The sequence below is a fragment of the Malaclemys terrapin genome, chromosome 1 (assembly GCF_027887155.1).
Source record: "Malaclemys terrapin pileata isolate rMalTer1 chromosome 1, rMalTer1.hap1, whole genome shotgun sequence".
NCBI lineage: Eukaryota > Metazoa > Chordata > Testudines > Emydidae > Malaclemys > Malaclemys terrapin.
The window spans coordinates 211386482-211411433 of NC_071505.1; the positions used below are offsets into that span (position 1 = coordinate 211386482).

Here is a 24952-nt window from a genome sequence, read left to right on the forward strand (position 1 = left end):
TACAGAAACCATGTTGACTTTTGCCCAACAAATTATGTTCCTGTGTCTGACAATTTTATTCTTTACTATTGTTTCAACTAATTTGCTCAGTACTGACATTAGACTTACCGGTCTGTAATTGCCGGGATCACCTCTAGAGCCCTTTTTAAATATCAGTGTTACATTAGGAATCTTCCAGTCATTGGGTACAGAAGCTGATTTAAAGGACAGGTTACAAACCATAGTTAATAGTTCTGCAATTTCACATTTGAGTCCTTTCAGAACTCTTGGGTAAATGCCACCTGGTCCCAGTGACTTATTACTGTTAAGTTTATCAATTAATTCCAAAACCTCCTCTAATGACACTTCAATCTGTGACAATTCCTCAGATTTGTCACCTACAAAGGATGGCTCAGGTTTGGGAATCTCCCTAACATCCTCAGCTGTGAAGACTGAAGCAAAGAATTCAGTTTCTCCACAATGACTTTATCATCTTTAAGTGCTCCTTTTGTATCTCGATCATCCAGGGGCACCACTGGTTATTTAGCAGGCTTCCTAGTTCTGATGTACTTAATATTTTATTACCTTTTGAGTTTTTGACTAGCTGTTCAAACTCCTTTTTGGCATTTATTACATTTTTACACTTAATTTGGTAGTGTTTATGCTCCTTTCTATTTACCTAGCTACAACTGAATGAGGTGGGTCTTTGTATTGTAGTACAGTGAAATGATTCCTGTCCCAAAACCACTTATGCAGGTCTAATTCTATAGTCAAAAGTTGTACTGGTGTAACTTTTGGTGATTTTTTTTTAAATCAATCTACCAGTACAAACCCTAGTGGGGATTAAGCTAATCAGTATAACCACCTCTATAGAGATTTACTGTCTTCACTATGCTGGAACAACCCTTCTAATGTAGGTAAGGCTCTCGTAGTGAAGTTAGTTTTTGTATTTCAGCCAGTCCAAGCACCAAATATAATGAAAACAAGTGGAAGCTACTTTAACTATAACCCTGGTGTGTTGCTTTCATTATCAACCTCACTTCCTTCTGCCTTCCTGTTCAGGTGTAGAGTTCAGCTAGTTTTATGAAAAATCTCAAGTTCTCTCCCCACCTTAAAATTGTTTACTACAGAACAGGATAACCCTCTTTGGGCATTTTTGGCCCTGTGTACAATGACAATTTTTTGGTATCTTTCAAACAGCTTCTTTAAAAAGGACAGCAGCTAGTTACAAGTAACCCCACCACCTGTTCTTGTGTTCAAATTGGTTTTAACAAAAACTTAGTTAAGGCTGGTGCAAAATGCTCACAAATACTCTTCAGTCAATTTAGATAAGGCCTCTTTACCTCCTGATCTTAACAGCATTGCCTCTAATTACTTCCACTCTAAGAGAAAAAGCTTAGATTCCATATTAGTTTTCCCTTGGTTTTGTTTTTCATTTGGGGGAAAAATGTTTTTTTAAAAAAGGAGCTACAAAATCCAAAATTGGAAGGGTGGACAGATACGTAGTCGCTGGAAGCTACATTAGTTGCAACAAAAACTCTGCTTTCAAGTCCTTGTGATGCTGATTGGCAGTGGAGTTATTTATTGCTGTAGGAAATAGTGACCAAATGAAAGCCACTTTACTTGTAAGAATTCAACCACACTACATTAATGCCATTAAAGTGAAAATACTATACTTTATTTTATAAAAGGAAATTAAAACAAAAACCCTGCCAGTGTGTACATTGTACACATTTGAATGACACTCACAACAATGAAGTTTTATTCAATATACATTGAAAGATCACTAGCCCACACTGGTGAAGGATGATGTTTACAAGCAAATAAATTGGACTCCACAGATGTCACTTCCTGTAAAACTGATGTTTCAAGTCCAGATGACAACAGCAACAATTATACTACAATAGCACTGGTAATGGAGCTTTGGAATTAGTGTCCATGCTATTTATTCCACTACAAACTGTACAGAAAGCAAGGCAAGACTTTATTCAGAGTATGATTCAGGGATAAGATTTGTCATTTGCTGGAATAATTCCTCACTCTTCAGTTGCCATTTTCAACAGATGCTCTTTGTCGATTTTGAAGAGCCTCCATCCTTCCTCAGTGGACAGATCAGAAGCACCTCTTCTCTTGTAGAACCTGATAGAAGGTTCATTCCATTCTGCGACTACAAAGTGCATGCTGCTACAGCGGCATTTGAGAGCAACCTACAAACATATAACCAGTATATTTATTAGGTATATAGCAATCTTATTTGTTATGTACACAAATCTATCCTTCCACTCACTGTTGATAGGCAAGAGTCCCCAGCAATATGATTTATTTTGAAGTGGACACCACTACTAAAATGTCTGCAACTGTTTTAAATATAGTTTCCCCTCCTTTGTGTCTATCACAATTCTGCATCTATGAAGAATCAGACAGATACTAAGCCACTAGTTAACGGAATCTGATAAGCCTGCCGCTATATGTGCATTTATCCACTTTACTACAGCCACTGAATCACTCACTTTCAAGTTCTGTTAAAGGGTAATATTAATTCAGACAACTGACAGACAGACTTGCTTCTCTGCTGTCTTGTGCTAAAAATCTAATGGCGAAAGAAAAAACTACTTACCTGACTCAGATTCTTCAGAATTTCTGATCCAATGCCAAGTCCTAAAAAGTCAAGAAATGTTAGTTGTAATTTTTAAAAAAAGCAAATACAATAAACAATACTTTTAAAAGCTATTCCTTAAAACATACCTCTGAACTCAGGCATTACAAAGAAATCTTCAAGGTACAGCAGTTTTCCAATCCATGGGTCATAAGTGAAGTAGTACATGGCAAAACCCACAATAAGATGTCCTGTAACAAAGGATTATATTACATCAGCAAAAAACCCCTTATTTTTGAAAGGCAACAAGATTAGTACATTTCAGCTTACATGCATGTAACCTAAATACCTAGGTGGTCTTTCTGTACATGCAACTATTATTTATTAACTGTTATAAGCCTGATTTAAGAATGGAAGTTTGCAATAAGCATATTGAGGTGTAGGTAAAATAGAATTCTGATAGCTTGAGATCTGTGTTGTGGAATGAAGATTATCCTTCTGGTTCCTCAAAGGCAGTGTTTACAGTTATAGCGAACAATGAACAACTAAGGCTTTCTGCTACAGACACATTATACATACCCTACTGATTTATCAGTATGTCCACTTTGGATTATAAATTGGTTTACATTTTACACGGCAGTTCAGAATATGGTGGCAGTTAACTCAATTCTGCTTTCTTAAAAATCAGAACACAACACTAATAGTAGAATCTAAAACCACACACCTTTAAAGTCTGTCTTCCAATTAATATTTCTCAAAAATTGCTCAGTGGGAAAACCAGGAGTGCTCACAGGCAGCCATTAGTTAACATAATGGCATCTCCAGCACTGCCTCAACTGTGTTCCCACTGATAAAGTAGTAGTCTGTCTCCTTTATCCTGGGCACCATAAAGATATCTACTTTGGCCAACAGCTTTCCTTGTTTGCTTGAAACAACTCTATGGCTCACCCTGTAAGAGGAGCCAACCAGTCAGTGCAGAACTGGTACCCTCTTCCAACATCATCCCACTCAGTCCTAAAACTTGAGAATTCAAATCATGTTGTTAGCCATAATGCTTTGCACATACTCATACGAAGAGAGTGCATTCAGAATTTCTGATCTACCGTGTGTTTTTCGGTAAATGCTTGGGAATAGTACTTGTCCCTGTTAGACCTTACCTCATGTATCATGATCATCTACTTTATTGTGTAACGGATCTTTTAGTTACCTCCCCGCCCATCCATGTACACGGAAGGGCCATGTACATGGCGAAGCTAGAGACTGTAACCTGAAGATTGGGGACAAATTAAAGAAAAAATGTGATTCAACAGGATTACATTAAGGTAAATTAGGGTCAAACAAGAACAACCATTTAATGAAATGGAATTACAGTACATCATATATATTATACCTGGTCTCCAGGGTCTTCAGGATGGTTGATCACTTTAGAAAAACATAATGGTTCTTCTGTTTCAAACACTTTCTTCTTACCCAAATTCACAGCTGGAGCTTTATGTATAATCAGTAGCTTTAAATAATGTTACATACACCCTGCGCATTTCTGATTTTAAAAAAGCAGCAGGATGTCTTACCTTCAGCTGTCCACTGTTCTTCTGGCACTTCTGCAACAAGACAGTGGTAGAAAGGATGCTCACCAAAGCCATCTTCAAGCAGATCTATAAGATGACAATAAGCTGATATACATTATATATTAACTATAGTGGGACTATCATCAAAACAAACTCACAGCTGCTAATTCGTTACCTTTTTCAGTCAGGACTACTTGATCCTCCATATCCTCATATTTAGCTAATTCCTGAAAAAAAAAATATAGGTAAACAAATATATTTCCATGTGTAGAGAAGACATTTCTTACCCAAGTGCTGTTTATACAAAGCAGCGCTGAGAGGAAACCACTTTCCCTGTGCAGAGAGTGAAGAACAAGCAGCCCATTGCAGGTGAAGTGAACACAAACAACTTGTTTTTGCCAAGTCAGGAGGGCAAAGGTGTCCTCCACACTCCAGCAAAGAAGGGCTGGGTGCTGGGCACACAAAACCACAGGAACAGGGAGTGGGGGGGGGGGGGGAAGAGAATTTCTATCCCCTGTGGCGCAACAGGTGCAAAGGTTCTGATTACAAGAACAACAGATTCTGCTCCTCCTTCCTCCCCTCCCCCAGTCTCCCCTCCCCCTCCTCCCCCAGTCTCCCCTCCCCCTCCCCCCCATCCTCCCCCCAGTCTCCCCTCCCCCTCCCCCCAGTCTCCTTCCTCCCCCAGTCTCTCCCCATCTTCCCCTCCCCCACACACTCCTCTCCCCTCCCCCCAGTCTCCCCCTCCTCCTTCCTCCCCTCCCCCCAGCCTCCCCCACCTTCCTCCCCTCCCCTCACACTCCCCTCCCATCCCCGCCTTCCCCCGCGCGCAGCCTGTTACCTTGATGAGGCGCAGCAGATCGGGGCAGTCCTCGGGCCGCGCGCTGCGGATGCGGAACGGGGCCATTTTCGGCGGCGCTTCCCCCTGCGGCCCCCCCGGCTGGCGAGTCCCCGGTACGTGAACAGGAGCAGCAGCAGCTTGTTCATTCGTGTCCCCGGCGCGGCGGCTCAGTCAGGCTCCGAGCATGGCGCGGCGGCGGCGACCACGGCCCAACTGCGCACTCCCGACTCCGCGCTGTATGGAGGCGGCCGCTCGGGCGGCCCTTATTTATCGGCAACAGGCCCCGCCTCCTCCGTCCCCTCCGCCAATGGCCCCTCCCCCGGACAGGCCGTCAGCCAATCACAGCGCTCCCGACCCGAGCATTACCTCACTTGTCCAGAAACTGCGGGCGCGGCGCGTGCGTCATGCCAGCGTGAGGCCGGAGGGCGCGGCCGGCAGCGCCCTCTGGCAGTGACACCCCAAACAACAGGGATTGCCACGGGGCGTGGGGACACTAACTAACTGCTGCTCACCTGCATGGCACACACCCACTTTGCCCTCTTCGGGCTTAGCAGCACAGCAGGGCTACAGATCTCCCCTCTGGCACCCAAACCATAGGCTCCTCGGCACTGCGGGAGAATCTCTGCTAGCTGCTCTTAACAGTGTTGGGTCTCTGACACATTTGAGCAAGTCTGACACCCCACCTCCCATCGAGCACAGAGCAGCAGTCCACAGACTATAGTGGCCAGTAAATTCTGCACAGTGCTCTCACTTTTATACAGCCTCATCCCACAGGACCACAAATCCCAGGGCACAATCTATGGCCTGGGCCCCACTGACAGGGAGGGAAGGGACCCCAGGGCAGGGCCGGCTCCAGCTTTTCTGCTGCCCCAAGCGGCAAAAAAACCAACCAAACAAAAAAGATCGGCGGCACTTCGGCGGCAGCTCAATGGCGCCCCTTGATTCGGCGGCAGCAATTCGGCGGCAGGTCCTTCGATCCCTCTCTTCCTCTTCGGCGGCAGCTCAAAGAGGCTTTAAATCCCCAGGCCCTTTAAATCAAGATTTAAATCAAGATTTAAAGGGTCCGGGGCAGCGGCTGAGGTAGCGGCAGCCGGAGCCCCGGGCCCTTTAAATCACTGCCAGAGCCCCGCTGACGGAGCCCCGGAGCTGAACCCCTGGGTCTTCTAGCCGCCGCTAGCGCAGCGGAGCCCCGGACCCTTTAAATCACCACCGGCATCCCGCTGCCAGAGCCCCAGGGCAGCAGTGGTGGCCCAGGGCTCTGGTGGTGATTTAAAGGGCCCAGGGCTTCAGATGCTACGGAGAGCATCTTTAAATCACCACTGGTGCCCCAGGATTTAAAGGGCCCACAGATTTAAAGGCCCCACCCCCTTCCGGTTGAGGCCCCGCCCCCTGCGCAGGACTCCAGCATACCAGTAAGTCCTTTAAGTTACTTTCACCCCTGGGTGACCCATGTGTCATAAAAAGGTGTGTTTTCCCCATATCCTCTCCTCAAAGTTAAGAGTACTGTTCAGGCATGAACTACAAAATAAATAAATAAAATCCTTGCAGGATCCCTTTTAAACAGTGGCACAGAAATGAATTTGGTTCAGGGAGTTTATGGCATCACTAAGACTATTTGTATTGATATAATATCCTCACCTGCACCCAAATATGTGAATTTTCCCTGAATCTGGTATGAATTTGGGTTCCTCAGAGCTAGGAGTTAATTGAACAAACTCTGTTGTTAGGATATAGATATTCAGGCCTGTCTGTAAAGGCCTATACTTTAAGAATTTACGTGTATTCTTATCACTTAGCTAGTTATAGAGGTATAAAAGAGAGAATTAAAATCACTGTCTGTGTAACGGCCTTCTCATACAGTGAGGCTCTGTTCTTAGACTAAGTAAGGCCTTTGGCTAAGCAGCAGAGGCAGCCATAAGCTGATTCGTGAACGGTCACATCCTCACATTCCAAGCTAGTCACATTAAAAGAAGGTGCTATTGGGCTGTTAGGAATACAATCCTGTCCTGATATTCCTATCACCTCCAGAGAAAGGGAAGAGCCTAGAAGATGTAAAAGGAAACTTAGTGTGATAGCATCCTGTCTGGCAAGAACTCAATTATCAATAGCTGGGATGTGAAATCCTTGTTTCTGTATTGTTTTGTATGTTTATTTGCATGGTCTCTGTCTGGTTCTGTAATTGTTTCTGTCTGCTGTATAATTAGTTTTGTTAGGTGTAAACCAATTAAGGTGGTTAAATACCCACGTTACAGCATGTTAGGATTGGTTAGTTAAATTTCAGTAAAATGATTGGTTACGGTATAGCTAAGCAGAACTCAAGTTTTACTATATAGTCTGCAGTCAATCAGGAAGTGCGGGGGGGGGGGAATGGGAACAGGGAATGGGGGTGGGGGAATTGGAATCATGTTTCGCTAAGAGGGGGGGAATGGGAACAGGGACACGGGCAAGGCTCTGTGGTGTCAGAGCTGAGAAGGGGGACACTGAGGAAGGAAACTGGAATCATGCTTGCTGGAACTTCACCCCAATAAACATTGAATTGTTTGCGCCTTTGGACTTTGGGTATTGTTGCTCTCTGTTCATGCGAGAAGGACCAGGGAAGTGAGAGGGTGAAGGAATAAGCCCCCTAACATCTGTTTTTTCTCTTTCTTCCTAAGGGAGATTTCATGGACCCCCCCATTTGACCTCCTCTTTTATTCACCAAAGGCTCTCTGGTTAAAACAAACAGAATGGGGAAGAGTGAGAACACAGGGTAGTCCTTTCTCAACCCACTGTCTAAGTTTAATTGCCATGAAGGTAAATAATTTCTGAGCACCAGTGTGTATGGCTCTCTAGTATTTTAATTCATAGATTCATAGATTCATAGATTCTAGGACTGGAAGGGACCTCGAGAGGTCATCGAGTCCAGTCCCCTGCCCGCATGGCAGGACCAAATACTGCCTAGACCATCCCTAATAGACATTTATCTAACCTACTCTTAAATATCTCCAGAGACGGAGATTCCACAACCTCCCTAGGCAATTTGTTCCAGTGTTTAACCACCCTGACAGTTAGGAACTTTTTCCTAATGTCCAATCTAGACCTCCCTTGCTGCAGTTTAAACCCATTGTTTCTGGTTCTATCCTTAGAGGCTAAGGTGAACAAGTTCTCTCCCTCCTCCTTATGACACCCTTTTATATACCTGAAAACTGCTATCATGTCCCCTCTCAGTCTTCTCTTTTCCAAACTAAACAAACCCAATTCTTTCAGCCTTCCTTCATAGGTCATGTTCTCAAGACCTTTAATCATTCTTGTTGCTCTTCTTTGGACCCTTTCCAGTTTCTCCACATCTTTTTTAAAATGCGGCGCCCAGAACTGGACACAATACTCCAGCTGAGGCCTAACCAGAGCAGAGTAGAGCGGAAGAATGACTTCTCGTGTCTTGCTCACAACACACCTGTTAATGCATCCCAGAATCATGTTTGCTTTTTTTGCAACAGCATCACACTGTTGACTCATATTTAGCTTGTGGTCCACTATAACCCCTAGATCCCTTTCTGCCGTACTCCTTCCTAGACAGTCTTTTCCCATTCTGTATGTGTGAAATTGATTTTTCCTTCCTAAGTGGAGCACTTTGCATTTGTCTTTGTTAAACTTCATCCTGTTTAACTCAGACCATTTCTCCAATTTGTCCAGATCATTTTGAATTATGACCCTGTCCTCCAAAGTAGTTGCAATCCCTCCCAGTTTGGTATCATCCGCAAACTTAATAAGCGTACTTTCTATGCCAATATCTAAGTCGTTGATGAAGATATTGAACAGAGCCGGTCCCAAAACAGACCCCTGCGGTACCCCACTCGTTACGCCTTTCCAGCAGGATTGGGAACCATTAATAACAACTCTCTGAGTACGATTATCCAGCCAGTTATGCACCCACCTTATAGTAGCCCCATCTAATTTGTATTTGCCTAGTTTATCGATAAGAATATCATGCGAGACCGTATCAAATGCCTTACTAAAGTCTAGGTATACCACATCCACCGCTTCACCCTTATCCACAAGGCTCGTTATCCTATCAAAGAAAGCTATCAGATTGGTTTGACATGATTTGTTCTTCACAAATCCATGCTGGCTATTCCCTATCACCTTACCACCTTCCAAGTGTTGGCAGATGATTTCCTTAATTACTTGCTCCATTATCTTCCCTGGCACAGAAGTTAAACTAACTGGTCTGTAGTTACCTGGGTTGTTTTTAGTTCCCTTTTTATAGATGGGCACTATATTTGCCCTTTTCCAGTCTTCTGGAATCTCTCCCGTCTCCCATGACTTTCCAAAGATAATAGCTAGAGGCTCAGATACCTCCTCTATTAGCTCCTTGAGTATTCTAGGATGCATTTCATCAGGCCCGGGTGACTTGCAGGCATCTAACTTTTCTAAGTGATTTTTAACTTGTTCTTTTTTTTTTTAATTCATAGATTCATAGATTCATAGATTCTTTAATCCAATTTATGACTCTTCTCAAATCAGTAGAGTGGTATAGAGGAAAACCCTTTTGATCATATCAAAGGTCTTGTCGGGATTGGCTGCAAAGGCCTCTTTGGGTTCCTGTAGCGGAGTGGTCACCCCGCTCATGCCCTGAAGGGCTTAAAACAGCCCTGGGAGAGGGCTGGGGCGGGGAAAAAGCTAGGCTGATTGGGAGAAACCAGCCACAGGTGGGGCCATGCCCGGCCCTATAAGAGGGCTGAGGGTCAGAGACTAGAAAAAGGACATTCTCTCGCTAGCTTTTTGAGAGAGAAGGACCTGGCTGCCTGGGAGCTGAGAAGGGTGCCTAGGGTGGAGCAGTGCTGGGGGAAGGCTGAGGGAGCTGGGGAGCTCTAGCCTAGCAAAACCCCAGGCTGCAGGCCTAGTTAAGGGCCTATGAAAGGGTACTGGGGCTGCAGAGAGGCAGCCCAGAGATAGGCAGCAGATCCTAACCCCCCTTGCCGATGATGAGTGGTTTACAGACTGCAGTCTGCCCCAGTAAGCGGAGGCTAGATGGAGACTGGCAGTAGCCACTGAGGCAAGATGGGGATAGAGGGTTGGGGGTTCCCCTGGGAGGGGAGATCCAGAGACAGTGGGTTGCTGCTGGGGACAGAACCTTGAAGTAGAGGGGCATTGGGGTCTAGGAGGGACATGGGGGCCAGTGGCGGCTGAGCCACTGGCCTCCAGAGGGCGCTCTGGGCTGGAAAGAGCTAATTCCCGAGACGACCAGCAGAAGGTGCTGCGCTGATGAGTTGTCGCCCCGCGACAGTTCCCGTCTGACACTAGCTTTTGAATAACAGCACCGTCTTGGTATTATCAACTACATAATCTCTTCCTTTGACAGGAAATAATTATGTGATTATGAGAGTTTATAGTCTCTCTTCTAAGATTTTTATTAGCAGCTTGCAGTCACAGTTAATTAGAGTCACAGGTCTATAACTCCAACATGAAGTAGAAATTCTACCAGAATTTTAACTTAGCATTGCAGAAACACTGTTTACAGTTTGAGGAAGGTGCTCCGATAAAAAAACAACAATCATTGAGGTCCTGTCTATACTGGCAAGTTTCTGCACAGTAAAGCAGCTTTCTGTGGTGTAACTCCAGAGGTGTATGCACTGCCAAGCCAATTAGTGTGCAGAAACTGCACAGTTGCAGCACTGTAAAAAAACAGAACAAAAATCACCCTGATGAAAAGCATACAGCTTTCTGCGCCGGGGGTACGGCGCCGCAGTGCCAGTGTAGACACCCTGGTCAATTACAGCACTGTGATTGGCCTCCAGGAGGTGTCTCACAATGCCTGTCCTTGCCTCGCTGGTAATCAGTTTGAACTCTACTGCCTTGCCCTCAGGTGACCAACCATCATTCCCACCCCGTAAATTCCTTTTGGAATTTTGAAAGTCCCCTTCCTGTTTGCTCGGTGATGCGTGCAGTGGTCTCAGCGCATCTTTCCAGGTGGCAGTTAAGTACTTGATTATTTTCACAAATCACCTAGTGTGAATACAAACAATGGGTAAAAAAAGGTTGAAAATCAGCCTCCAAGTGCAAACAAGGCTTCTGATATTTTTTTTTTTTACCCATATTTTTGTGTGCACAACTGATGTATCTTTGGCTCCAATGAGATACTTAAATCAATGGGAATTGTCAGAGCTCAGCATCTTTCAGACACAGGTCCTTTAGCAGTTTAAATAACTTATTTGAAATGTGTACAGGAGCTTAAGGGTGGGATCCACTAAGGGACTTAGCCAGTACACCGCTGTGTGTCATATGTCTAGAGAATCACAGGAACAAAACTGTGATCTACAAAGCCTGAGTTAGGCTCCTCTATAGTACAATGAATAGGGAGACACAGGTGCCTAAGAATGCGGTCCCCAAAAGCCAGCATGTTAGATGGGGAGCCATATGTGCTCCCCATCTAACATGGAAAAAGAACATGGAAAAAAATTAGTGGGTGCTTAGCACCCACTGGCAGCCATTCCCTCCCAGCGCCTCCTGCCCGCAGGCAGCCCCACTGATCAACTTCTCCCCCTCCCTCCCAGTGCCTCCCACCCACAACAATCAGCTGTTTTGCAGTCATGCGGGAGGCTCTTGGAGGAAGGGGGAGAAGTGGGGACAGGGCATGCTCAGGGGAGGGAGCGGAACTGGGCAGGAAGGGATGGGGCAGGGATGGGTACTTGGGAGAAAGAGTGTGAGTAAATTCTGAATGGAACCCAATCCATCTCAGAGGTTGCCTTCTAGATTAGGCCCTGCACATGATATAGGTCAGGGGTCGGCAATCTTTCAGAAGTGATGTGCCGAGTCTTCATTTATTCAGTCTAATTTAAGGTTTCACGTGCCAGTAATACATTTTAACGTTTTTAGAAGGTCTCTTTCTATAAGTCTATAATATATAACTAAACTATTGTTGTATGTAAATTAAATAAGGTTTTTAAAACGTTTAAGAAGCTTCATTTAAAATTTAAATTAAAATGCAGAGCCCCCTGGACTGGTGGCCACGATCCGGACAGTGTGAGTGCCGCTGAAAATCAGCTTGCGTGCCGCCTTCAGCACGCGTGCCATAGGTTGCCTACCCCTGATATAGGTGGTCAAACACTTGTCTTCTCCCAGTTTGTGATTCACTCTGGGTCTCAATAAGCGAGAGATAGGTGTTTGGACACCTAGAGGACGGAGGCAGTGTGGATGCTCAGAGGAAGAAACTTAGGCACTGAGAAAGCTTTTATCCTGACAACTTAGGCTTTGTGTTTAGACACTACAGGGTTCAGTGGAAGTTTTGTGGCTAGTAGTGGAGCCAAAACTGGGTGCGTAAGTTTGGGGTGTAGGCACATGACTACCTTTGTGGATCCCGCTGCAACTGTCTAAGCCCTGCCTGCAAATTAATTGGTGTTTTGGTGTTCTAAGATGAAGAAATATTTTTCTTAGACCCCAACCATGCTGATCACAACTATGCTCTAGCCTCCAGCAGATTTCTAAGAGTCTTTCAATACAGTAACTCCTCACTTAAAGTCATCCCGGTTAATGTTGTTTCGTTGCTGATCAATTAGGGAACATGCTCGTTTAAAGTTGCGCAGTGCACTGGATTTATAACATTGTTTGGCAGCTGCCTGCTTTGTCCACTGCTTGCAGGAAGTGCAGCCCGTTGGAGCTAGCTGGTGGGGGCTTGGAACCAGGGTGGACCGGCAGCCTCCCCATCAGTTCCCAACTCCCCTAAGTTCCCTGTGTGGCTGCTGCCCAGCAGGCTATCAATTGCCAAGCAGTTCAGTTGTCCCTTCCCCCACTGCCATGTGCTGCTCCTGCCCTTTGCCTTGGAGCTGCTCCTGGGAGCCTCTTGCTTGCTGTGCAGGGGAGAAGGCGGGGAAGAGGTGAGACCGGGGCGGGGATTTGGGGAAGGAGTCCAATAGGGGCAGGGAGGGGGGCAGAGTTGGGGCGGGGACTTTGGGGAAGGGGTTGGAATGGGGGCGGTAGGGGGCAGAGCGGGGTGGAGTTGGGGCAGGGCCCAGGGCAGAGGGGGGTTGAGCACCCACCAGTGCCATTAGAAGTCGGCGTCTATGGGGAACTTAAACTTAAAGGGGAAATGCGCGTCTCTCACGCATGGTCTGTGTTTCTGTCTCTCCCTCTCTCTCTCTCACACACACACAGTGTGTCTCTGTCTCTCTCTGCCATGCTGTGTCTCCTCCTTCCATTTGTGCTGCCTTGTAGAGTGTGAGGCTACATTAACAACAATGTGTTAACCCTTGAGGGCTCAACCAAGTGCTAATTCATCATTTAGCAGTAAGGCATTTCCTGGGAAATATGCCACCCCCTTCCACCCTCTGACTCCACCACCTCAACCAAGCTTCACAATCATCATTGCTGTGTACACTATTAAATTGTTTGCTTAAAACTTATACTCTGTGTGTGTGTGTGTGTGTATATATATATATAAAAATTTCCTTGAAACCTAATCCCCCCTATTTACATTAATTCTTATGGGGAAATTGGATTAGCTTAACATCGTTTCGCTTAAAGTAGCATTTTTCAGGAACATAACTGTAACGTTAAGCAAGGAGTTACTGTACAGTTTGGAATTGAGTGTGGACAGACCATGTTTCAGTCATCTATGGACATTATTAGTATTGTCAACCCAAAATGTTCAAAAATCTTGAGTCAGCTCCCTTCCCCCACAAATCATGAGAATATCTTAAAAATCCTGAGACTTTAAAAAAAAAATGCTGGGTTGACTCCTGGTTTGAGCCTTCACAGTGCCTTCACCTGGTTCATGTTTTCAAGTTCTTCTCTGCAACCATGAGGGAAGATACTTTTCTTTTTTTAAAATGAAAGCTGAGATTCTCATGCAATCTCTTGGAGCTTTAAGAAGGAAAAAACCCACATTTGTGAGATTTGTGCTAAAATAACAAGAGTTGGCAATAGTGGTCAATAACTGTTTGAAAACATTTCAAACATGTTTACAGGGTCTAGTAAGGTCAGGGCCTTAGTCTAGTCAGACAGGAAGTGACTCTTCATGAGTAAGAAGGAAATAAAGAGAGAAGAAGGGTGAGAGATTAATGAAAGGCATTGCTGTTGAAATATATAAACAATTTAGTATCCCTGCTTTTACTACTTACTGAAATAAATAATACCCTCTTCTCTTATAGCTTCTCATGTAATCCTGATTACATCTGTGTTAAGGCTCTAAACAAGGCATATATTTATTTGATCACCTTCTCCTCCACAAAAATCCCAAGTAAATGTCACTGATATTTTAAATGAACAATTTAAAATCATGGAATCTATGATTCTCATGACAGCATTGGCAAACATCTATCCTTATAGTTCTGATACATAAGTTTCTCAGAGTTGTTTTTATTGTCTGTGTAGCCATGAAAGTGAGATGGCTTTGTTTCTTTGTACTGCATCCTTAAATTTCTTAACAGTCAACCTGTGGGGGGAGATTTTTTTTCTTAGTGCTCAGTAGAGTCTGTCATTGCACCTTGTGCTCTCTCATGCAGTTTTTACCTTTGTTCATTTTCATTTGCTGTTTTCAATACGTTCAGTTGGAATGATCTTTATTTTGTATTTGTTTGCTCTGTGTGTATGGAAAACCATAAATTTGTTAATCTTATCCACCAATGTATTGCTCCATGAACCTAGCTACAACAAATATTAATTTGTTTTTATGGATTAAACATTTTCTCAGGAAACCTGCACTGGATTTAATAACATTGTTATAATGCTGCCAAGTGCTAGATTAAATAAAAGGGGAAAATATACTTGACAATCCACTAACATGTCTCAATTAGACAACTGTTAATCCTCCCTAAGTATTTATCGTGGGAAAGGAACTTTGGAAAAGAATTCAAACAGAAGATTGGTGAAAACAAATATCCTTCTGTTTCCAGATGGAGTGAGGACTGCAATTGAAGCAAACCCTGATTTTAAGTGAAATGGTGAGATTGTGGTTCAATTATACATACATGTATCTATTTCCTTCTCAAAACTCTATGGAATTAAAAAAGATTAACAAATCCCTAGTTATCAAAAGTTGCTGATATTTGTAAAACAAGCGATGAAAAACCCTGGACTCCATGATTTTCACATTAGCAATGACAAACATCCACCCATAATGATATATGGTTGCATCATATATTCTCCTTCAGTTGTTTATAAGTAATCTGTGGCTTTGATACCCATGGATGCAATGCCACCAAATCTCTTGAGATTTTGGAGGCATGCCTCAGAAGCTGGGCCGGTGCTACCACTAGGCGAACTAGGCAGTGGCCTAGGGCGGCAAGTGGTTGGGGGCGCCCGGGCCCTCCTCAGGCATAGGCAGCTGGGTAGGGCACCTGAAAATTTGAGGCACAACTGGGTCTTAGTGTCCACCCCCCTGGTTTTCCTATCCCTGTTCTGACCCTTCCTGCAGGCTCTGAGTCTTTCTGGGAAGGGGATCTAATAGTTAAAAGAAAAAAAGTCTACAGCCTGCCAGACCTATTAGCACAACACTGAAACTGTTAAAGAGCCATTTAACAGCCATTTGCCAACCCCCAGGTATCTACTGTCAGTTTCTGAATGTACTGATAAAAAGAGTTGTGCGTGACTGTAATATTTACTCAGAACATGTCAGTCTACAGGACCTTAGTTTAAAATTTGCTTTAAAAATATTTCATTTGTGAGTTGGTGAATATTATAAAATCACATCTCTAAAAAAAATCCTTGCATAGAGTTTTAGATGCACAATCATCTTTAGCCTTAAATGCTTGGATCTTCAGACATATGTTTTTTTTTAAATAAATTCTTCAAAAGACCACCCTTATCTAAAATACACATTTTAATTACTATAGAAAAAAACTTACTTCCAAAGTCTTCCTGTCCTTTCTGTCCAACCATTTCTCCATTCATCTCTTCCCCCCCTTCCCCCATTGAAGGAAGCAACAGCCCTTTGCTTCCAGATAGCTGGACATAGAATTTCCCTTTCTTTACTTCTGACTATCTGATGAACTAGTTTTATGCAAAATCAGTACCTTAGTAAGATATAAAATCCTTTGTTATGCCTAAAATCTTTGGAAACATATTTTTTAAAGTTGGTGAAATTTCATAAACATGTGTATTGTTATGGAGATCACACTAGGGTGACCAGATAGCAAGTGTGAAAAACCAGGACACGGGTGGGGGGTAATAGGTGCCTATATAAGAGAGAGCCCCAAATATCGGGACTGTCCCAATAAAATCAGGACATCTGGTCACCCTAGATCACACACAGTAAATTAGTGTTCCCTTTTTCTAAAAGCAATGAACATTGTTATGAACATGCTAAACCTCTGTGACTGATTAATTTAAAATAATGTCTGTTTCAGTGAGTTAAATATGCTGTAATCTGGAACGATTACTTTATGAAGGCTTAAGAGTACATTTAAAATATAAAATCAGCTTAGAAATACTGATTAACAAAATGTAAAACAGAGAAGAGCTGCATCATGTATTCCATAATATTTAATGTTGTATTCAGTAAGACAGCTGACTCACCCTCACTACAAAGTTTTTGCAAATAAATGTCTGACAAACTTCAGAACATATCAAAAAACCTGACTGACATTTTTTATTCCCAAGTTTAGTGCTTTTAATTAGGTACCTTCTGCATGTCCATTCTGCCTGAGGGAGAGGGTACAGGGGTCTCTGCGGGGAACTGTGACTCTCCGCCACCGTGAGGCGGGCCGGGCGTCTTGTTATTCTTTCTGCCTTGTCCCTCCGCCTCTGCCTCCGCTGGGCTGCAATCTCAGGCTGCCGTCGGGCATAGGCGCACCAGTTTAATAATACTACATAGGGCCTCATAAATCCTAAGGATCCCTGGGGGCGCCAAAAAGTGGTGCCCTAGCTTGGCAGGGAGAAGCCGCCTTCCGGAGGCATTGGAGAGCCAGAGCATAGGCTTGCAGGGGCGGCGAGCCCCAGCCATGGAGAAGCTGGCGCGGCGCAGGGGGGCAGGAGCCCTGCAAAGGCGGCGGTGCCACTAGCGGGGAGCAGCCGCGCCCCCCGCCCCTCCTGCCCAAGCTGCAGCAGATGCATGCGGGCAGAGGCCCCCGTGCACCCCCCATGCCACACTCGGGCTCTGTGGCTCCTGGGCATGTGAGCCGCCACTGGGGCACGGGGCCCTGAGCCTGCTCCGGGAGGGGCAGCAGTGGTGGCTCACACTCCCAGGAGCCGCAGAGCCTGAGCGCGGTGAGGAGGGAACCGGGGGGGCACACGGGGGCCTCTGCCCACATGCATCTGCTGCAGGAGCCCCCAGAAGGCAGCTCCTCCCTGCTGAGCTGCTGCAGTGGCCCAAACCCGGCAAAGCCAGTGAGTGGACTCGGGGTGGGGGCTGCCAGGGTGGGGTGGGGGGGGCTCACGGGAGGACTGTGCACCCTCCAGGGAAGTTCAGGGGGCGGGGAGGGGAGAACCTGGTCTGGGGAGCAGCCCCTGAGCACAGCTGGCCCCTGGGCAGGGTGGCCTCTGGGATCTATAAAAGCTTATTGGGATTTGCCCCTCAATAAACTGGGGGGGCGCAAGGTGGAAGTTTCGCCTAGGGCGCAAAATATCCTTGCACCGGCCCTGCTCAGAAGGTTCTACAACTCTGCCTGAGTCTTAAATAAAACAAAAGGGGGAAGGTGTGCGTGGGAAACAGGCGGTTGGAAGGACAGGGCGGTTACAAATCAGCCAGAAAGAAGCAGATTGCATGGGAATTCTACCAAGAATGGCTGTGGGGACCAAGAAAAATAAACCAGATGTGAAACACCTGAACTTGAAGGTAGGGCCAGCTCCAGGGTTTTGGCCGCCCCAAGCAGCCAAACAAAAACAAAACAAAACAAAAAAGCCGTGATCGCGATCTGTGGCAGCAGTTTGGCGGGAGGTCCTTCGCTCCGAGCAGGAGTGAGGGGCCGTCCGCCGAATTGCCGCTGAACAGCTGGACGTGCCGCCCCTCTCCGAAGTGGCCGCCCCAAGCACCTGCTTGTTAAGCTGGTGCCTGGATCAGAAGATATGGTGCCTTTTCTGAACAGTGACCTGTTACTGCTTTCCCTCGGGTCAAATGACAAAACAAACAAAACCCCTTGATGAGCTCCAAGTAAAAGAAGCCAATTTTTAGCAGAAGGCAAGAATGAATCCCCCACTCCACACACACCTGCTTTGCTCCCCTCAGTTTCATTTATCCTATCTGACGCTCCATGCATCAGATGTCACTAGGTCTGCTCAGTTTAAATGACTGAGGCAAGATGCAATGCAAGCATCCACCTTAGCTATTTCTCAACAGGAAGGTTTGGCCAGCTTGAAGAAAACACAATTTACAGAGAACCCAGGATAGATGGAAGCTAATAATTGATTCAAAACCCATATGGATGTGTAGCCACTCACAGGCACATACAGAATCTGCACTAACCAGTCAGGATTTCTGGCTCTCCCACCACCTCCCATTTGTCATGAGGGGCCATATGTTTTCACACTTGGCACCCAGTTCTGTATAGCTACATTGTACTCATGACTGCAGAATAGGTTCAGGGGTGGCTATTAGCCAAAAGATGGCCAGAGACGTAACCCTACGCTCTAGGCATCCTTAAACTTCCAACTGCTGGAAGGTGGGAGTGGACAACAGCAGATGTATCGCTTGATAATTGCCCTGTTCTGTTCATTCCCTCTGAAGCACATAAGAACATAAGAATGGCCATACTGGATCAGACCAAAGGTCCATCCAGCCCAGCAGTCTGTCTGCTGACAGTGCTGGGCTGGATGGACCCTTGGTCTGACCCAGTATGGTCATTCTTATGTTCTCTCCTGCCATCCATCTCCAGCCTCTGACAAACAGAGGCTAGGGACACCATTCCTTACCCATCCTGGCCATAGGTGTCAACTCCGTGGGTGCTCTGGGGCTGGAGCACCCACCGGCAGCTCCCCGAACCACCCCCCCCCCCGCTCCAGCTCACCTCTGCCTCGGCCCCTGAGCGGGCTGTTGCGTCCTATTTCTCCCCCCTCCCTCCCAGCGCTTGCGCCGTGAAACAGGTGTTTCGCGCAAGCCTGGGAGGGAGGGGGGAGGAATGCGGTGCGCTTGGGGAAGAGGCGGGGATTTGGGGAAGGATCCAATGGGGCAGGGCGGGGGCAGGGTTGTGGGGGGGCGTGGGGCCAGGGAGGTGATTTGGGGAGGGATCCAATGGGGCAGGGAGGGGGCAGAGTAGGGGTCGGGGGGGTGAGCACCCACCGGTGCCAACAAAAGTTGGCGTCTGTGATCCTGGCTAATAGACATTAATGGACTTAACCTCCATGAATTTATCTAGTTCTCCTTTAAACCCTGTTATAGTCCTAGCCTTCACAAGCTCCTCAGGCAAGGAGTTCCACAGGTTGACTGTGTGCTGTGTGAAGAACTTCCTTTCATTTATTTTAAACCTGCTGCCCATTATTTTCATTTTGTGGCCCTTAGTTATTATAGAATGGGAACAAGTAAATAACTTTCCCACCTGGCATCAGCTGCTGCTACACACCATGCTAGGCTAGAGGGACCACTGGTCTAACTCAGTACGGCCCTTCCTCTGTTGCTAGCCCCAGATGAGCTCGTTAAGTGCGTGCTGAAGCACAGAGGGCGGGAGGATGCAGGGCTCACTGGAGGCAGGCTCTGTTTGTAGGGGCAGGGTTAACAATGACACCAAGGCAGGGCACGGAGAGCTGGGGGAGGATGCAGGGGCCAGCCGGGGCAGAGCCTTCGAGGCACAGGAGAGGAGTCTGAAGGGCACGTGCCGGGAAACCGGCGGCCAGCGCAGAGCTCAGTGCGCGCGGCAGCCAGGCACAGCGGACCAGAAGCCAGGGCACAGCGCCGGGCGGGATGGAAGGAACCATGTAGGCACGGAGGGGGTGGGGGGCAGACGGAAGGAACCATAGACAGAAAAACGGATTCGGCGGCTCTCTGCGCCGGGGGCACTGCTGCGTGTCTATGGTGCTGGAGGACTGAGTTCCCGCCGTGGGGCGGCGGTTCTCGGCGCTCGGGGGCAGGATGCTGGCGCTCAGGTGAGTGGCCGGGCCGGGCCGGGGGACGAGCTGCTCCAGGGCCACAGGCCGCTGCCCCCGCCCCGGGGCTCGGCAGGGGACCGAGCGCGGCCGGTGCCCCCCGGGCAGCCATGGGCCGGGCGGAGCCGTTGTGCCGCCTGGGGAGCAGCAGCCGCTCGCTGGCCCCTGGTGCCCGTCGGGAGCCCCCGGGTTCCGCTCGGTTCTGCGGGGCATCGTCGGCCCGTTCGCGGCGCTGGCGCCGGAGTCCCCCGGAGCCCGAGGGCCGGAGGCGGGTAGCGGGACTGCCCAGGGAGCCGCCTTTGCCTGCGCCCTGGCTCCCGCGCCCGCCTGGTGGTGCCGTGTCTGGCCCTGTGCGGGGGGCGGTCACTGGTCTCCGGTCCCCAGGGCTCGCGCCTGCCCGACGCTGCTTCACGTGAAAAAATCACAAAGTAAATTTCACCCCCCCCTTGTAAGGTCCAGCTGCAACATTATCGTCGGCTCCGCTGCCAGGGTGCACGGACAGGCCGTCAAAATCCCAGCCACGTACTAACGAGCTTCACTCTGTAGATGGGCACTATCCGGTTAAAATACACAGACCTGATTCTTGCACTGTGATTCGGCAGCGTTTTACAGATAACTACACAGTGTGCAAGGCAGTGACGAACCAGGCTACATAGATATTAAATTAGCTGCTTTACAAATCATTCATTAAATAATTCAGCTTGACAAATGCATTTTTTTGCTATTAATGGCAATTGCTTTTTTTTGTTTTTGTTTTTTGCATTTCACTCATCTTAGATAATGAAAATTGAAGAGCTGTACTGTCATTTTCAGTATTTAACTTAATTTTGCAGTTCTGGACTATCATAAAGCTGTACTACTTGAGTTGAAAACACTGTAGAGGAATGTTTAAATCCAAGCAAGCTGTTTGAACTGAAATGCAAACAAACCAAACAGGCAGATTTTGAACCCTTTTCTAGTAATGCTTGGGGCTAAATTCTGCCCTAATTTATACCCTGTGCAACTCTATTGATGCCAATGGGCTGAGCCTATACAGGGTCAGTGAGGCCAGAATATGGTCTTAAATGTTAAAACATTTTTTCCTCCTAAAGTACTTGCCATTGTATTTTAAAATCCTATAGGAATGTGAACTGAGTTAAGCAATAGATCACCTGGGGGCTCTGCTAATAAAAGTGTCTGTTGGAGTCAAAGACAGTGACTGCAGTAGGGGATGTTAAAATAAAGTTTCCACCATTACCACTGCAGCAGTTCCTAGTGCAGATGAGATGTAGTGCAGTGGTCCCAACTCTTTTACGTCTTGCCCCTCCTTACCCATGTCCATGCCACCTGGGAGATTGGTTGGGAGCTGGGGCCACGGTTGTGGCCAGGGGCTGAGGCTGGGGCTGCAGCCTGGCTCAGAGCCACGGGCCAAGGCTGGGCATCAACTGGGGCCAGCAGCTGGGGCAGTGGCTGGATGCAGAGCTGCAGCCAGGACCTGGGGCCACAGCTGGGGGTTGGGCTGGAAAAGAGCTGGGGGCAGAGTGGAACTGAGTGGTGCTCTCTCTGCCCCCTCCCCAGGAGGGCACGCCCCACAGTTTGGGGGGCATTGTTCTAGTGTTTTTACTGTCCTGTTAGTTAAATCAGCTAGAGAGGTGCAGGGTCCATAGTGTGTGGCGATACATGATCTTTATGTAGACAGCCCTGCCCTATTATACATGCTGAAGACCTACCCGTTTTTGAGGTGAACCCTTTGGCCATTTCTGCAGGAGGTTGAGGGACAGGCAAACCCTGTTCCTTGACAGGACAATATGGGGGATTGCTGTGAGAATTTTACCAGACAGAACAAGGAGTAATGGTCTTAAGTGGCAGTGGGAGAGGTTTAGGTTGGATATTAGGGAAAACTTTTTCACTAGGAGGGTGGTGAAGCATTGGAATGGGTTACATAGGAAGGTGGTGGAATCTTCTTCCTTAGAAGTTTTTAAGGTCAGGCTTGACCAAGCCTTGGCTGGGATGATTTAGTTGGGGATTGGTCCTGCTTTGAGCAGGACGTTGGACTTGATGACCTCCTGAGGTTCCTTCCAACCCTGATATTCTCTGATTCTTTAGGGACTATCTGGCCTATTGAGATTAATATGGGGAACATGCAAATACAAATCAATAACAATGTATCTTATCAGAAAAAACAATGTTGCTTCGTTGAACAAACTATGAAACTTGAAGTCAGGACTCAAAAAAATCTAGCAACTTTGGTGCTGACTCAGTATGTAACCTTAAGGAAGTCATTTAAGCCCAGATCCTCAAAGGTGTTTAGACTCCTAACTTCAGTTGATTTCAGTGCTGAGCATCCACCCTAATGTTAAGGAACTTGCACTCTGTGAGACAGTGACCTGAAATGACATAGCTTTTTAACTAATATCAATAAGCCTCCTTTGTTGTTTGTTTTACTTTTCCAGATTAGTGTCTTACTGCAATAAAACAAAACCTTTATTTCAGTAAATTTTACATTTTCCCTATTAATGTTACCTTAAATGATTTAAACTCATGTTCACTTTAGTAAAAACATTAGGTACGTCCAAGAATCCCAAAATGATTTAGAAGTGTTGCTATACCTATTTTACAAATGGATAAATTGAGGCACAGAAACGTTAAGGCCCAGATCCACCAAGGTATGTAGGTTCCTAACTTCCAACTGCAGTCTCCACTGACCAAGCCCCTTTAAGGCGCCTCAGATTGGGAACCTAAACTCATGAGGCATTTCTGAAAATCTTGGCCACTGTTTATATGCTTCATTGACAACTTCTTCCAAACAATGTTATGAAAAATTCAACAGTTCTTTCTGTGGGGAAACAACATACCTGATTTGGCTTTACTTTCCCCCCTGCTCCTCAACATATTTTTACCATACAAGTAATGCAAACTTGTCTCTTTTACTAATTCTCTGCACATGTCAATTTGCAATTTAGCCAACTCCACCTATAATATGTTTAAACTATTGCATTGCTTCTGAAAAAAAAACTTCTATGAAAATGATTAAATGAGTCTCTGAAATAGTGTGTACCTTTCTCATTTGTTTTCACTGCAGTAATTTTGAATGATGCTTAATTCCTTTAATGTCTACAGATGGTGTACTGTAAGGAAGGCTCCTCTTCTGGCTAGGGCACTGACATCCATGACTAATGGCTTCCAGTCTCCTCCAGACATGTTTGAAGGTAATATAACTGGTTGAATTTTGGAAGATCATGTCATTAAAGGGTTTTATTCTTTCCTTTATACTGTTGGGTGAAAAGCACTGTCCTTATCAGTTACTAAGCTTAACTAGTTTAACGCTGTAATAGTAAAATGTTAGGACAATATATTACCACCTTAATCAAGCATAAAGCATAAGTAAAGTAGATAGAGCAGGATAATGTAATGATAAGTTACCTAGCCCTGGGGCATAGGTAGGCTATTTCTGGCATCTGGTCCAATCTGGTATAAGTCCTGCATTGCTCCACCTCCCGTTGTTAAACATGCATTCTTTATACCTTGTCCTGTAACATTGCATGGGCACAAATTATTTAAACTACCTAATCTGCAAACATTCCATTCTAAATATGTTTTCTAATATAGTTTTAGCAGAATAAATAAAAAAGTAACAGGTACCTCCTTAGCTATCTTTTATTTAACCATTGCTTTCATGTGTTCATTATTTCTTTCAACTGTTGTTGTATTGTTACATATCTTTTTGTTATGGCCTTGTAGTTGCTGACTAGTTCTGTCCAGTCAGTGTTTATCCTTCCTAATCTGTCTTGCTTGTATCTATCTAGAAAAAATACACATTGTCTGTTTCACTTTTCCCAGTTATCTATACAGACCAAGAATCCACTGTAGATAGGATGCAAACCAGTTTTCTGATTTCTTTACAACCTTTGAAAGCTATGTCAACAACACACAGAGAAAGCAGAAAAGTTCCCTTTTTACATTTTCTTATAACAATATCTACTTCTCTAACATTAAATACAGCATTAAATACAGTGCATTGTACTTTTCGTTCTAATACTCTCATGCAGCTTCCATTAAGGAGTGACATGGATGTATTGTAAAGAGCATATCCCTTAGTGTAGTTCATATTATTTAAGACATAGTTTCTGACAGTTTCTTTTATGTAAAATTCTTGCACATGTGTTGAACTAATGGTAAAACTGTGTGAATGCAGCATACAAGTTCAGGGTATCAGCGTGGTCCTTTTTGCCTGGAAAAGCGGAAAGCTCATGTCTGTTTTTTGGGAAGACACCTTTCCTTTTTCCCTGAGGATGCGTTCTGGATGGAGGGTAACTGGAGAATGGGGACATATGGATGGTGGGGGAGGATGGGCAAGAAGAGGACAAAGTGAGGAATAGAACTGAAATATCCTCCAGAAAAACTGAGTTTTTATACATAAGAAATTATATATGAAAATCCTTTAATCTGATCAGAACCATGGATTATGAAAATTTACATCAGTATTATTTTATATTAAAATACTGTTTTTAATCAGATTTATAACAATTAAATATGAAACATGAAGCGTTAATTTTTAATTTTTAAACGAAAGTAAATGCAAATACTAATTACAGTTAGGCAGCCCAAAAAAGAATTTGAAAAGCAACTAGCAAAAAGACACAAAAACTAACAGCAATTTTTTTTTTAGTACATCAGAAGCAGGAAGCCAGTCAAACAATCAGTGGGGTCACTGGATGATTGAGATACTGAAGGAGCATTCAAGTAAGACAAGGCCATTGTGGAGAAGCTAAAGACTTCTTTGCATCTGTCTTCACTGCAAATAATATGAGGGAGATTCCCACATCCCAGCCATTCTTTTTAGATGATTTATCTGAGGAACTGTCCTAGATTGAAGTGTCAGTAGAGGAGGTTTAGGAACAAATTGATAAATTAAACTGTAATAAGTCACCAGGACCAGATGGTATTCACCTAAGTTCTGAAGGAACTCTAATATGAAACTGCAGAGTTACTAACTGTGCAATG

The 24952-nt window shown here is 45.4% G+C and overlaps 2 protein-coding genes across 5 annotated transcripts in view; one reads left to right on the plus strand and one right to left on the minus strand.

The window, feature by feature from the left end:
- Positions 1 to 1630: 1630 nt before the first annotated feature.
- SAT1 (spermidine/spermine N1-acetyltransferase 1) lies at positions 1631 to 5216 on the minus strand. The gene is made up of 6 exons (XM_054016494.1): positions 4982 to 5216; positions 4319 to 4370; positions 4147 to 4230; positions 2725 to 2826; positions 2597 to 2637; positions 1631 to 2186 (listed from the first exon to the last, which is right to left on the minus strand). Exons 1-6 carry the CDS (start codon positions 5045 to 5047, stop codon positions 2016 to 2018), a joined length of 516 nt encoding a protein of 171 aa, XP_053872469.1. The 5' UTR covers positions 5048 to 5216; the 3' UTR covers positions 1631 to 2015.
- Positions 5217 to 19647: 14431 nt separating this feature from the next.
- ACOT9 (acyl-CoA thioesterase 9) overlaps positions 19648 to 24952 on the plus strand; it is a 41772-nt gene continuing 36467 nt past the window's right edge. For 3 of the 4 annotated variants that reach the window (XM_054006044.1, XM_054006060.1, XM_054006052.1), the window contains exons 1-2: positions 19648 to 19969; positions 23069 to 23157. In XM_054006044.1, coding sequence (XP_053862019.1) covers positions 19956 to 19969; positions 23069 to 23157 — 103 coding nt within the window. In that variant the 5' untranslated portion in view covers positions 19648 to 19955. Of the gene's footprint in view, positions 19970 to 23066; positions 23158 to 24952 lie in introns of those variants that run through there. The other variant, XM_054006078.1, reaches the window with a different exon arrangement.

Bases quoted from the DNA above. Each gene is read 5' to 3' on its own strand.
- SAT1 (XM_054016494.1), bottom strand. From the start codon at position 5,047: ATGGCCCCGTTCCGCATCCGCAGCGCGCGGCCCGAGGACTGCCCCGAT. The intron at 2,827-4,146 runs GTAAGACATCCT...CCTTTGTTACAG, and splicing joins AGAACAGTGGACAGCTGAAG to GACATCTTATTGTGGGTTTT. The intron at 2,187-2,596 runs GTAAGTAGTTTT...ATATGTTTGTAG, and splicing joins TTCTGAAGAATCTGAGTCAG to GTTGCTCTCAAATGCCGCTG.